At 36.6% G+C, this 15294-nt stretch overlaps 2 protein-coding genes across 2 annotated transcripts in view; both read right to left on the bottom strand.

The window, feature by feature from the left end:
• The window catches only part of LOC127663229 (uncharacterized), a 516242-nt gene that overhangs the window by 319617 nt on the left and 181331 nt on the right, over positions 1-15294 (bottom strand). The window lies entirely within an intron of this gene.
• tnmd (tenomodulin) overlaps positions 4017-15294 on the bottom strand; it is an 86475-nt gene continuing 75197 nt past the window's right edge. The window contains exon 7 of the mRNA XM_052154755.1: positions 4017-6435. Coding sequence (XP_052010715.1) covers positions 6226-6435 — 210 coding nt within the window. The 3' untranslated portion in view covers positions 4017-6225. The remainder of the gene's footprint in view (positions 6436-15294) is intronic.

Here is a 15294-nt window from a genome sequence, read left to right as displayed (position 1 = left end):
CCCACATCATACACGCGCTACAGTAGCCGGATCTTATTCCGGATCTGTGTATGGAGATGACGTCAACATGCAATTTCCTGCGAAATCCATCCTGACAGCTCTAAAATATTTATAATATAATATCATTATTATAGGTGTATCAAAGTGTATTTGGGACATGGTTTGGAAGATGGATTGTTTGTTTTAACAAAACAAAGTTTCATATTGTAGCTTTAAAAAAACGACTGCAGATTACGCTGGCTGTTATGTATGGGATAATGCTATGTTTCTCAAGCATTTCATGGTATCAAGTGTTTATATACACATATCTAAAAGAAAAATAAATGTGTGTTGTTTTTTGGTTTTTTTTGGAAAAGAAAGCACGTAATTTTGTGATTTGAAAAATGTGAAGAGGCGTGTTGAGATTTTTAGACACCGCAGTGAACGGATTGTCCATATTTAAATTTAGGAGTGTAATATAGGATTCCAGGCTCACTATTTAACTGGTGGCATCAGCAGTTCTGCTGTATTTTGCCAAGTATTCCAATCAATTTGGAATTGATCTAATAATCACAGATACAGACGCTGTACTTCTCAAATTCTATGTTGTCTTCTGATATTTCTTATTATTGCAATTATGTGAAATGAAACAGTAAGCTGGCCAATTGTAATAAATTGCCTCAATACTCTCTAAATCTTACACAAATGTGGAGACATCAGGGACGCAAAAGGTAGGCTACACAATTTGCAATATACACAAAATTCTGTATAGAAACAGCTAAAGGGTACATTTCTTAAAGAAAATGTGTGCGCATTTGCAAAACAGCGCAAACAAATTATGGAAACTTGATGGAATTCAAATTTCTAACATGTAATGTATGTTACTGGATTTTAATAAAGCTGCACTCAGGAATGCTTTTTATTTTTCTAATACCATTTTTATTATTATTATTGTTATTATTGTGCAGTCTGAAATGGCAGTCATCTTGGCCTTATACTGACCCCTAGCAGCATGGAATAGTTGCCGCTAATAGTTTTAGTTTTTGATTACCAAATGCCATTGTAGACATGTGCCGTTTGCAATCATTGATGAATAAAATATTTTTATGTGAGTGCACATTATTTTAAACATCTGTCAAATTATTTTTAAGTAAAACTTACTGAGTGCACCTTCAAGATGTTCTTAAGAGTTATCAAATTCCTCTATTTGTGTCATGGTGTAAGAAATCAAAGGACTTAAAAAAAAATATTTAATCATTCTGATAGACAGTCAAATAAATCTGGTGGATTGAAATATCCCAATGAAACACATCATGGATGTCACATCAGATAACATTTTTAATTAAATGTTATTGGAAATGTGGATACAAAATACATAAATGGAATGAATAATAGTTGGATTGATTAAAAAAACAACTAATGTACAATCACTGATATTTTACACTAGTGTTGTGCTTGACCTCTTGTAACCCACAATATGATGGCTCTGCTGATGTTTAAGGTCGCTTCCTGACAGCATCAAATCAAGATGAGTGCTGATATCTCAAAGGATTTTTTTTAGGTATTGTGCTAAACAGAACGAGATGCAATGAAATAAGCTTTTTCTTTTTTTTTTTTTTTAGGTATTTGGACTTTTTTATCCATTTACTGTAACTCAGACCTGAATTCAGTTAATTAGATCTTAGTATCTGCAGACAACAGAAGTGTTTCTGAGAAAAGAGACAACTGATGAAGATTACATTTAGAAGAAAACTGACCATGGAAGTGAAGAAAATAATCATCAAAGTGAGTTTTAACTTCCTGTACCTTTGATTTGTGGCTTTGTGCGGTTGTTTGTCAGGGATGCTGCATCTTTTGTTTTGAGATGAAAGCCCTCTGATCTTTTTGTTGATTTCTCTGAATGGATTGATTTTTATCCTTGGAGTGTAATAAGGTTTTCCTCAAATAATTGATTTATTACAATTTATTTATGTCTTGTACCTCAACTGGTTGAGCCAAAGTCAGATTGACTTGAATGCACTGTAAGTCACTCTGAATAGATTCTTCTAAATGAATAAAAATAAGTGTATGTTGTGTTAATTGTAAATATAAATCTTGTTGTTCCTTGTTCCAAGATTAAAAAAATGCAAATTGAAGTATACAGCAGATTTACACTTTGGAAATGCAACAGTCTGAGGGTGGCCAGATGTCCCATTTTTAAGTATTTAACATATTTAAGCAATTTTTCAAGTGTCCCGACTTATACTGATAAAATCGTGTTTTGTCCCGTATTTTCCCTCTCCTAAAATGTGACTTTCTCAGTCACGTGAGTATTCTTATCAAAGTTAGCCAAGGATACGGCTTGTAAAACCAATAAAATCACACCATGTTATTTGAAGTATATGATTGGATTAAACTATCCAATCACAATCCCCTATCAATATACGTTCAGTTAGTGAACTGACCGAAGAGTCAGTTTGATAGAGCACACAGTTGAAATTGGGGCTGGAAAAATGTCAACGAAGCATGCATGTACATTTAACGAGGATCTTCAAAAAAAGTTTACATTTCTAAAAAAGGAGTCACAAAAAGAGCCTAGTAAAGTGAGGTGTGAGATTTGTGGAGCTCACTATTCCATCAAACAGCATGTTGGTACAAAAAAGCATGTGTGCCATACCAAATGTTAGCTTTTTACTTATCATTCTGTTGTGCATGGCCATAGTTTTCAGTTAGCTGACTGCACTGCGAAATTTATCAAGAAATTGTATGATCCGAAATTGTATTCTGCCCTCACTAAATCTGAAGCTGTCATATGCAACATACTCACTTTTGTGCAGCTGGACTATCATAAATTACTGTAGCGTAGCAACACATGTTTCCTCTCTCTTGGTTCAGCTTTTGAAATAATATTACACATTTTCAATGGTCTGCATGCATAATTTCTTTCTCAAGAACAATTTGATGCTATGAGACATTTTTAGCAATCCCTGCAGTTAACTTTGGATTGGCTTTGCACTGGCATTAGCTAGCAAACAGCCACTTTTAACTGTGCACTGGAGACAGTAGAGCAAGACCACATATCAGCCACAGAAAAGGCTTTGCACATTCATGACCTGAGAAAAGTCTTGCAGGCCAGGCTGGAGGAATCATTCATACCCTCTGACATTAAAATGCAGTTGGATGCCCTGGGTGAAGCTGGTGACATGCGATCGGATGATTTATTTTGTGCAGTTTTATTTAGCATCATTGGATTACCTCCAAAATCGGAGCCGCTCATTGGAGAACACAGAAAAACTTGAGTGGGCCCAACTGGGAGACATCCCAGAGTGGAAAGACTTTCAGAGCAGCCTCGAACACTTCTACTCTAGAATCCCCGCTCTCTGTTTGAGTGAGGAAACCATGATCTTTGATGAGTGGGCTTGCGCGAAAAACATTGTCACTCTTCGCATCCCTGAGTGGAACTTGAACAAGACAGCCGTGTCTGAGAGATGGACAAATGTTTTGCATGAGCTGGAGAGCAAAACCATCAACTTCAGGGTCTTATCCAAGGTTGTGGAGATTGTTTTATACCTACCTGGGACATCTGCATCTGTGGAGCGTGTGTTCTCAATAATGAATGCAGCATGGATACCGGATACATCTTGACTCAGTGTAACAGTCATGAAGGTAATCCTTTGACTACTCTACATTTTACGATAACTCTTGAAAGACACTAAGATAAATTACTGCCAGTGAAAAGTACAAGGTGACAACAGTTACAGATGTGGATGCACCTTCTGCTTCACATTGATCTGCTCCTAGGTAAGGATACCTATATTGTCATTTTTGCTGGGCTGTGCTGTTTTCTACAAGCAGGAATCTGGTCACCCTAAATAGTCTACAGTATATCCACTGAACAATTCATTTACAGGAAAGGTAACTGCTGCAGTCAGTAAGTTCTTGTCAGTTTCTCTCAGTAAAATTACCACCATGTTGTATTTCTTTTTTTTCCATAAGATACCCTATCGCTTTTTTTTTTATTTGCACAAGAATAATAAGTAGCAAACATGGATGCTTTTACCAATTTTTATTCAAGAGTAAATTGTTGGAAAAACAACATAAACAAAAAAATCCATTACACTATGTAAGTGGAATTCAAAGAACAAGCATTAGGTTAGATGCAAGAATTCCCAGACCAGCAATTATTTTGCTAGCAATGTTACTACATGTATATATCAATGTGATTTGTGTACAGTGCATTTCTGAACTGCATTAAATTCACTTATTGACTTAAGAGGCTAATTTCCAAAATTCTACAGATTTATACAGATTTTGGTTTGCTTTACCAATACAGAGCTTGTTGGCATCAACTGCTTACTTTGATACTAATAACACATTTTATTTGTATAGCACCTGTCATACATAAAATGCATAAAGTACATTTCATATATAAAATACAGCTCAAAGTGCTTAAATATTTGATGTGATATTGAGCTGTATAAATACACTATTTCATAATATAAAAACATGCAAATAACAAAACCTCACACAGTCTCTCATCCAATAGAGATTTAAAGAAGACTAAACTAAGGACTTTCACAAAGCGTAATGACATGCAAAACTACAGCTTTACTCACACACATACAAAATCAAATTAAAACTATTTATTAAACACGATTTATTGTGTGATAATGTCTCTACCTACATGTTTTCCAATGTTTTGAAAAGTCTGAATAGAATTTACAGACAATAATAACTTGCAATAACCATTTCTGTTCTAAATGTAATCAAGGACACATACTGTTTTCTTAATCTGTTCATTCAAAAAGATAAATCAGAGTAATGAAAAATATATACACATATAGATAGTGGGGTTCAAAAGTCCACATGGAAAATAAAAACATTTTAAACAGGAGGTTTTAGAATTTTGAAAAATAGGATATAAAGCAAATATTTAAGAATCTGCACTACTTTTTGGTAACTAATCAAATAAGCAAATTTGTGACAATGACCATACAACACCTAAATGCAAAACAGAAGTACAACCCCTGGCAAAAATTATGGAATCACCACACTTAGAGGATGTTCAACCAGCTTTTTTACTTCGTAGCAAATAAACAAATCACAGAAATATAAACACAACACAATTTTTGTTTAATAGCTGAACATTCTGGCTTCGTAAAACATACCTCATACAAATTAAATGACATTATTTTAATTAATGGCAAAATTTTGTAGAGTACAGTCAAATGGGGTAACCTCCTCGTGGTCAAGGATTCTGTGCTGTGAGTCTCTGCGGTGTCATGCACAGCGAGCCATGTGATAAGATGCACAGATTGACTGTCTCAGAAGTGGAGGCAACTGAGACTTGTCCTCCACCACACGAAGCGAGGTGAGTAACTGTGCCACCACGAGGACCTACTAAGTAGTGGGAATTGGGCATTCCAAATTGGGAGAAAAGGGGGTAAAAAATAAAAAAAAGGTGCACTCAGTTACTTTTTGCTTGTGTCATCTTGTACTTACATTGAAATTGGTGTGGATGCAGCATCATTCCAAATCAATAGTTTTCAGTTATAGATGCCATTGTAGAAATTCACTACTCACAATCAAATTAATCCAATTTGATTAATTTAATCCAAGCAAGTGACCACTAACAAGATTTTTACTGAGATAAAGCGAGTAGTATTCAGCTGGTCATGTGATTCTAAAATGGCAGCCCCCATGTAGAATAAAACAGCTTTAATAAGGTTATGGAGATTACTAGAGTCCTCGTCTCATGTGAGTGGTCATGATTTTATACATACATTATGCTTCAAAATACAATTCATTTCTTTAGAAGTACACTTTTTTAATGGGGAAAAATACTGAGTGCACCTTTAAGATAATGTCTAAACTGTATTTCCTCCTTGTTCACTGATGCATGCAAGTCATACCCTTGTTTCTCCCTACAGTGACACAGCTGTCACAGAAACAGTCATACAAATGAACGTCATGTTTTTAATTCAGCATGTATATACTATTTTAGGAATGTGTAACTCAAGTAACTTAAGTAATTTACTGTAAGAAATTAATGAAATTAAAATAATAATAATTAGAGTACAATAACTTATACCTTTGTAATCCGATTACGTCCAACACTGCTTTTGAACCCCACTATATAAACTATGAAAAATTATTATGACAATGACCTAGTCTGAACTATGCTTAATGATCAGATGTTTTGCATACCCATAGGCATATCCCTGAGCAGCATAGCACCATTCACTTACAGCACTGCGCCCCTCTTCCTCAAATCCGTCCCAGCATGCGTGCTATCCACCAGTTGCAGGGCATGACAATCTGACAGATGACCCTTCCTCCTTGGTAATAGTAGGGATATGGCCAAAAGCCACCCAGGGGCTCGTGGTATCGCCGACAGTAACGGTACCCACGGCGGCAGTACTGGCAGCAGTAGCCCTGCTCATCTAGACTGTTGTCCAGTTCTAAACCAATTTCTCTCTGTGAAGACAGCAGAGTGAGTTGACAGGGTCAGAACAGCAGCCAAACAATACCTGCAATCTCACCGCAGGGCACATGACTGATGGGGTGATTTCAGCAATATAAAGTCTCAGCTCTGAAGGGAAATGAAGAGTGATTATGGGGTGTAGACATGTGCTGACAAAAACCCTGTCATGCTCCGAGATGTCACAAGGATGAGAGTGGCATTTAAAGTAGATGCTCTTGATATGCCAAGCTGGGGTTTCAGATATGATATAATGCCCTTGACCTTTCCATTATGCCGGAGGTGGCTTCAGCGTCTAAGATTCGAGTCCCTCAACCCCGCTGCTTGACCGTTCTCAATCAGATTGACTTTGACACTGGCGGCTGTTGAGATAATTACATGATTTCTTTCATCTGAGCCCTCCCACTGCCATAAAGGCATAGCATGGGAACCGCAGTCCAATAGTTGCTGGCCTCATTTGAGCTTCGAAATGAGAACCCTCCCCCATGCACTATTGTGCCCTCCTTTGACTTTGGCATAAAGTGAATGGCACATTCCTACAGCAATTAACAGTGTAATAATTGCCCAACAAGGATCTGTTTATTTGCTCTCCCATGCAGGGTGTGAATTGGTGTACGGGCTAAATGAATGCAGAGTGAAAGGTAAATTGGGTAGAATGAATGGCCCTTGTCCCTCTCCATTGTGATCGTGTACGCATGCCCTCTCCAGATTACCCAGGGCTGAGTGCCATGCCTTTGATCAGCTTCTACACTGAGATGGGTTCTGAGAAGTGCCACTTAACTTTGTATCTCTTATAACTGTTGGAGCAGACAGCACCCTCAACTTGCACTGTTTCAATTCACTGCATTTCAATCTCCCATAGCTGAGGGCACACAGACAATATGGTGTTATCTGCCTGATTAAAAAACACTATCGCGGGCCAAGTCACCTCAGCTGATCTGCATTAGATTGACAGATGAAGCCGTTGCTCTTCTGGTTGACGGGCAATGATGCAGATTTCCTGTTGAGAAATTACGCAAATGAACGGAAGGGTGGAAAATCGGTTTGCAATGTGTTGCTTTGAAGAAAATTACAAAGCAAATGTATGCATTTCAAAATGATCATACATGGTATGTGGATGCCAGAAACAGGTATACTAATATCATTATTGATCTTTTCTCTTCTGATATGAAGCATGATGATCCATATTGGAGTGTAATGTTACTGTGTGTGTGCGTGTGTGAGACGAGGCATAATGACAAGCATTTCTCCTCTGGAGTCCCATCCCTCATTATGTTTTCAATAAACGTCGCATGTATGAGTTTTCATGAGCTCACTATGCAATGATAAATGGACTGAAAATTGCATTGTACTAATGATTGGACTGCTGCTAGAGAAAGCAGGATGATGCCTGTACCATTTGATTTATATCTCTAACAAATGCATGAAGACAATTACTGATACATATTTTTTGTCAGGTTTAGGGTCAAGAGTGTTGAGACAACAATTCATTTTGGAAACAGCACAAAGGCTGTCAGTGTGGCACTGTTTGCTTCATCAGTCTTTCACACAAACCCCCCTGCCAGCATGAAATGTGGATGTTATTTAGGAAAATAAGATTTTATTTTTTTACCCCATGTGAAATGATGTGTGATTACGATAAAACAAACAGACTATGAATGGGATTGTTCCACTGAGTCAAATTAATCAAAGTGATGATCCTACTGAAATGAGAAATTGAGTGTTAAGAAATTCATGTTTGAAACATTATGTGCCAGTCTACTGTATGTGCCAATGACAGGAAGTGAAGTACTCTGGGAAATGTTGTCAGTCATGCATAAACAAGCAAGAGTAATTAAGAGCAGGTGCTTATAGCTGACTATAGCATTTTGTATTAGCCTCACAAACCCTGTCATGTTTAACTTTACAGACAGCCCATGAAGCCTGATGTAGTAGCATTTTAAGCAAAAAGTACGAAAACTGCTAATTTATTATGGCATTGCATATCATACAGTTGGTTCTCAACTTGACACCCTGAGGAGTTATTTCCTAGACCACAGTAATTGATGGGAAAAATCATTTTTAATCTTCACACTATCTCCCTGGAAATCAGGACACCTGAGATACACCATTTCCCAATATAATTGTTTTGAAAATATATATATATATATATATTTACGTTGAGTATGCAATCCTTCATGCATTCAATTATTAACTAAATTTGGACAGGCAGATTTAATGGAATAGTTGAACCAAAAAATGAAAATACTGTAATTTTTTCACCCTCATGTTGTTTCAAAGCATGTGTGTCTTTTTCTGCAGAACCAAAAATTAGAATTTAAAACGATATCCTGTTTGCTAATTTCAATACAATCGCAGTTTATAGTGACTATAAAAACACACCCAAAAGAGTCATAATTAACCAATAAGTTATGAGAAGCTGCACTATAGAAGGGTACTGTTGGTGGTGTTGTACCACTGAGGCGGCGGCGGCGAGGCTGCCAGGTGCTTCCACGGCAAAGGACAAGAGTGATGCGGAGTTACAGATGGAATGGTGTGTTTCGACGGCTTCGGGGAGAGAGGGGGACACTGTACTGGTTGAACCGTGGAACATTTTCAGTACTGCGAACTTTGGTTTAGGTACTTCTCGTGTAGTTAAAAAGACTATGCAAAACGTGAAAAGGAAATTCGTAAATCAAGCAATTTTAAAGAACAGGAAGTGGGGGATCTTTTAGATATTAAATCAAATGTTGGACAGATAACTGATCATTTTTATCTGAAGCAACTGATTAATGGGCCTACAAGAATAACTAATTCAACAAGGACTCAAATTGATTTAATATTTAGTAACCAAGCTAAGAGAATTTTAAAATCTTTTAATATGTTAACAGGCATAATTTGATTTTAGTGGCCAGAAAATCATCTAGTAAGAGATTGAATTAATTTGTTAGGAAATATGATTCTTCCGGAATCCCAAAACATAAACTAGATGACTTCAAATGTGCTGTTCATCAGATCAAATGGGGTGATTTATTAATGGGAATTGATCAGGAGGAAGATAGTCAAATAGCCTCCAAAACATTAGAGAGCACTATTGAAGATTTTAGTTGTAAATGTAGTCCTAAAAAAAAAAAAAACATACTGTCCCTTGGATTAATTCATCCATCCATCGTCAACCGCTTATCCTGTGTACAGGGTCGCGGGGGGCTGGAGCCTATCCCAGCTAACATTGGGCGATTGGATTAATTCAAATATTTAAAAATTGATTAAAGAACAGGATTTTGTTTTAAAAACTGCAAATAGATCTAAGTTAGTCACGATAGACAGCATTTTGTTATGTTAAGGAACAAGGTGGTAAAGACACTCAGAAAAGCTAAAGCAGATTATTTCCTGAAGATAATTGAACACGCAAGAGGTAATTATAAAATAATCTGGAACCATTTAAATAAATTAAAAGGACATTAAAAAAAGATAGAACATCACTTGAATTGAAAGTAAATGGGAAGTTGACAAATAATTCAGCTGAAGTATTTAATCATTATTTTATTGATTCTGTAGTCTCAATTGCACAATGTTTTTCCCCTGAGTATACAGAAGTTTGTACAGTTAATACAGTTGAACAAGCCTTTACTTTAAAGGCTGTCAATGAATTAGATGGCATAAGAGCAATTACATCTCTTAGACCATCCAGAGCAAAGGATATATTTGGTATGGATGTAGTAATGCTTAAAGAGCTTAGTGTGTCACTAATTAATCCAATCACTAAAATTACCAACCTTTCAATTCTTCAGGGGAGGTTTCCATGTGCTTGGAAGTCATCTGTTGTTGTACCTATATTCAAAAGTGGAGATTTTCATTGTGCCAGTTATTACAGGCCTATTAGTCTTTTACCTATAGTGTCAAAGGTTGCAGAGAAATTGATAGCTGCACAAATTACTGATCATCTGAATACTAGTTACTAGAATACTAATGCTATTTGGAATCAGAGCAAACTACTCAACTCAACACAACTCAACTGAGATGGCAAATTGTTACTTCATTGAAAAAGTCTCTATTGGACAAAGGTGGGGTTTTTGGAGCAGTATTTTTTGACCTTAAGAAGGCTTTTGACTGTTAACCATATAATTCTTATGTCTACATTATTAGGTTTACATTTATCTCCAGAGACCTTGAGTTGGTTAAAGTCACATTTGTCAGCTCTGCCATCATTGGTGTGTGAATGGGTGAATGAGACGCAGTGTATATCGCTTTGAATACTGCTAATGTTAAAAAGGCGCTATATAAGTGCAGACCATTTATCATATCCACAGGTATTCCCCAATTATCTATTCTGGGTCCATTGCTATTTATTTTGTATATTAATGATCTTCCATCTGTTTGTCCCGCCACTAACATCCAAATGTATGTGGCACTGTTATACATAGGAGCAGTGTATCACAAGTTGATAATGAACTTACAAAATCCATGGTTCATGTAACAGCTTGGTTAGAACAATGCTGTTTACAATTAAATATCTCTATAACAGTGTGTATGTTATTATCAAAATAAATAGTTCAAGTGTAGTGCCAGATGCTTTTGTATCAGGGGAAAGGCTACAAGTTGTATCTGAATATAAGTACATTGGATTTTTAATTGATTCCAGACTTTCTTTCAAAGCTCAGGTTAAAACGGTCTGTAATCGGGTCAAATTTAGTCTCTCAAATGTTATATTTTTCAAGATTGTATGTCTACAGAGGCCGCTATGATGTATGTACATATGGTCATTTCTCATATTACTTATTGTTTAACAACTTGGTCACAAGCTAGTACAACTACTCTAAAACCATTGGAGTCTCTGTATAAACAATCACTAAAAACTCTTGATAAGAAATCAGTTTATTTTCATCATTGTTCAATTAAAAAAAAATAATAATCTGCTTAGTTGGGAAAACATGATCAAATATGTAGACGTTTGTCTTATGTTTAAGACTATACATAGCTTGACCTCCCTGTTAAAACAGTATGTTAACATAAGAACAACTGCACATCGGTCCACAAGGGTTGGGGCAAGAGGGAACTGTATTATGTCCCTCAGAAAGTGTAAATTTAGTCAGTCTGTATTTTCTTTTAAAGCTGCACGGGATCCCATCAACAATTAGAGGACTGGATTCATACGTTTCTTTTAAGTTTCATCTTAAAAAAATGTTAATTAATACCTTTTCTTTTAATAGAGTTTTCTTTTATCCAATTTTAGCTTTTCTGTAATAATTGTTCTTGGTTAATTGTTTATTCTCCTGTCGCTATCTCTCTGACCTCTTATGTAGCACAATATGAGTTTAGATAAAATGTCCTACTAATATAATATACAGTATTTCATATGATTTATTGTGCTTGGAATCAATTATGTTCTTGTATTTTTCAATTAGTATTTGATAATGTAGTTTATGTGTATTTTTTTCTTGTTATTGTAGTAATATAAGATGCTTTGTTTTTTAGGGTGACATTTTAACATACTGTACAAGGGTCTACAGATGCAAAATACAATTTGGCTAATTCTGGAACATTTACAGTCATGTTCATTAATATGCAATGCCCTTGTAAGAAAATAAATAATAATAAAAAATAATAAAAATAATATATATATATATATATATATATATATATATATATATATATATATATATATATATATATATATACTCACCTAAAGGATTATTAGGAACACCATACTAATACTGTGTTTGACCCCTTTCAGCCTTCAGAACTGCCTTAATTCTACGTGGCATTGATTCAACAAGGTGCTGAAAGCATTCTTTAGAAATGTTGGCCCATTTTGATAGGATAGCATCTTGCAGTTGATGGAGATTTGTGGGATGCACATCCAGGGCACGAAGCTCCCGTTCCACCACATCCCAAAGATGCTCTATTGGGTTGAGATCTGGTGACTGTGGGGGCCATTTTAGTACAGTGAACTCATTGTCATGTTCAAGAAACCAATTTGAAATGATTCGAGCTTTGTGACATGGTGCATTATCCTGCTGGAAGTAGCCATCATAGGATGGGTACATGGTGGCCATAAAGGGATGGACATGGTCAGAAACAATGCTCAGGTAGGCTGTGGCATTAAAACGATGCCCAATTGGCACTAAGGGGCCTAAAGTGTGCCAAGAAAACATCCCCCACACCATTACACCACCACCACCAGCCTGCACAGTGGTAACAAGGCATGATGGATCCATGTTCTCATTCTGTTTACGCCAAATTCTGACTCTACCATCTGAATGTCTCAACAGAAATCGAGACTCATCAGACCAGGCAACATTTTTCTAGTCTTCAACTGTCCAATTTTGGTGAGCTCTTGCAAATTGTAGCCTCTTTTTCCTATTTGTAGTGGAGATGAGTGGTACCCGGTGGGTCTTCTGCTGTTGTAGCCCATCTGCCTCAAGGTTGTGCGTGTTGTGGCTTCACAAATGCTTTGCTGCATACCTCGGTTGTAACGAGTGGTTATTTCAGGCAAAGTTGCTCTTCAATCAGCTTGAATCAGTCAGCCCATTCTCCTCTGACCTCTAGCATCAACAAGGCATTTTTACCCACAGGACTGCCGCATACTGGACGTTTTTCTCTTTTCACACCATTCTTTGTAAACCCTAGAAATGGTTGTGCGTGAAAATCGCAGTAACTGAGCAGATTGTGAAATACTCAGACCGGCCCGTCTGGCACCAACAACCATGCCACGCTCAAAATTGCTTAAAGAGCAACATGCAGGTTGGACACCCCTATATAGCATAGTGTATGTTGATGATAAAACAACTAGATTTTCTGAACTGGAGTAATATATATTTAGCCATTAACGATATTTTGAGATAAATTGTGATAAAATAACTTCCGCGTCTATAAAGCACTAACCGGAAGTGACGATGGGCGAGGGAGTCTGGTCAAGTTCAAGCTCAGGTTACAATGAATGCGAATGAAGAAACCGAGTTCTCCGGTGTGGACGAACATGCCTATGATGGCCTATAATTATGAGCAAATTAAGAGTTAAAATAATTAAAAGTAAGACTTACTCTGCTAAGTCCTCGTTTTCGTTGCACAGAATGTCTGCTAACGTTAGCACTTTGTCCTCCAGTCCAGCCCGTGCCAAAATCCGGTGTACACTTTGACGGTGGACTTGATTCCATCGAGTGCACCGAGGGAACAGCATCAGTAATCAGCCTCACGTGGTCCTTACTCCGAAATCCCATCCGAGACTCCAACAAATCTCCAGGTCGATAATTCTCCGGAGTGAAATGTGCGCCACAAACGACCGAGTGTGTGGTAACAGACGCGGCAGTGAAGTCTGCTCTCTTCACCTGCACAAAACGCACTCAAGACCGAAAAGCCTTGTTTTTTCTAGAAGGAAAATGATGGACACGATGTCCTGACAGGCTGGAATTCGTGCAACCAGCACAAACACAATAATTTACCATTATGGCTTCTCTAAAACTTTCTGTACTGCTCTAACTACATCAACACCCACAATGAGAGCTGACCATGAGCTCTTTTGTTTGCCTCGCCCTACGTCATATGACGTGTTGATAGCGGGAAAGGCGTATTCCAGAGCCTAGCACATTTTCATCAAAATCTCTACATCAAATGAGATTTAATTAGTAATTTCTACATATGTGTTTTTAAAAGACCTCTGCAGACAATATAAAGTATTAATTCAGTTATAAATTCAACCTGCATGTTGCTCTTTAAATCACCTTTCTTTCCCATTCTGACATTCAGTTTGGAGTTCAGGAGATTGTCTTGACCAGGACCACACCCCTAAATGCATTGAAGCAACTGCCATGTGATTGGTTGATTAGATAATTGCATTAATGAGAAATTGAACAGGTGTTCCTAATAATCCTTTAGGTGAGTGTATATAAAAGGGTGTTGTTTGGCACAACTTGAAGTGGATTGCCTGCAACCACTTCAGCTGTGACTATGTTAACAATACTGCACAGCCTCACGTACCTTATTGGTTTTGAAAAAAGGCAAAATATTAAGGACACAAATGTTTATTTAAATGTTAAATATTCTTTTAAGTAAAATTATTAAATGTCATCCTTCCACTAGAATATTTTGTCCCTTACACAGTAAACAGAAAGGTGTTCTGCAAGAAAATAATGGTCAGCAGTGACACATACTGATACAGTTAAAATAGTAACTCAGTAAAGTAGTTGTGGTATACTGTGAATTAAGCACGGCTATTGACCATGCTTGAAGTGGATGAAAAAAGTGCATTAAACCCTGCATTTTTTTATTAAATCCGATTTTTTAACTAAATAAAAAACAAATGTGCTTTTGGTCACAAAATATGTTTATTTAAAATTAAATAATTAAATGTGGGGGTTTATATGGCATGGCAGAACTACTTTCTTGCAGGAGCCAGATTATCCAGATAAAATTTAAATGGGGGCAAAACGTTTTTACGTATTTATATTACCAAACACTTTCATTTTTTCGTTAATGATATGCGTTTATTTTCATTCAAATAGTATTTAATAAAAAAAATGTAAAATCTGGATGTAGCATAAATGCCTTCACACCCTCAAATAACAAATAGGTTTTGATTAACTTTACTTTGAAAAACATAAAACATGTATGGTTATTGTTTATGAAAACTGAGGAAGAACATTTACATGATCTGCTAAAGTCTGTATCTTTGACAACATCAACCAGCATAAAGCCCCGTACACACATGCAGAGAATTCCAGCGACTAGTGCTCATTCATTTTCAATGAGAGCTGGTGACTTCTGGCGACATGAGTGACAGCGGCCTCTGGCGATTAGATGTGTTTAGATTAGATGTGATTAGATAAAAGTTCAACTTTATGCAAACGAAGAACGACTATCAGGAGCGACAACCAATA

This window comes from Xyrauchen texanus, chromosome 23, assembly GCF_025860055.1.
Source record: "Xyrauchen texanus isolate HMW12.3.18 chromosome 23, RBS_HiC_50CHRs, whole genome shotgun sequence".
Taxonomy (NCBI): domain Eukaryota; kingdom Metazoa; phylum Chordata; class Actinopteri; order Cypriniformes; family Catostomidae; genus Xyrauchen; species Xyrauchen texanus.
The sequence above is the reverse complement of the archived record's forward strand: the minus strand, read 5'-3'. Positions and strand labels throughout refer to the sequence as shown.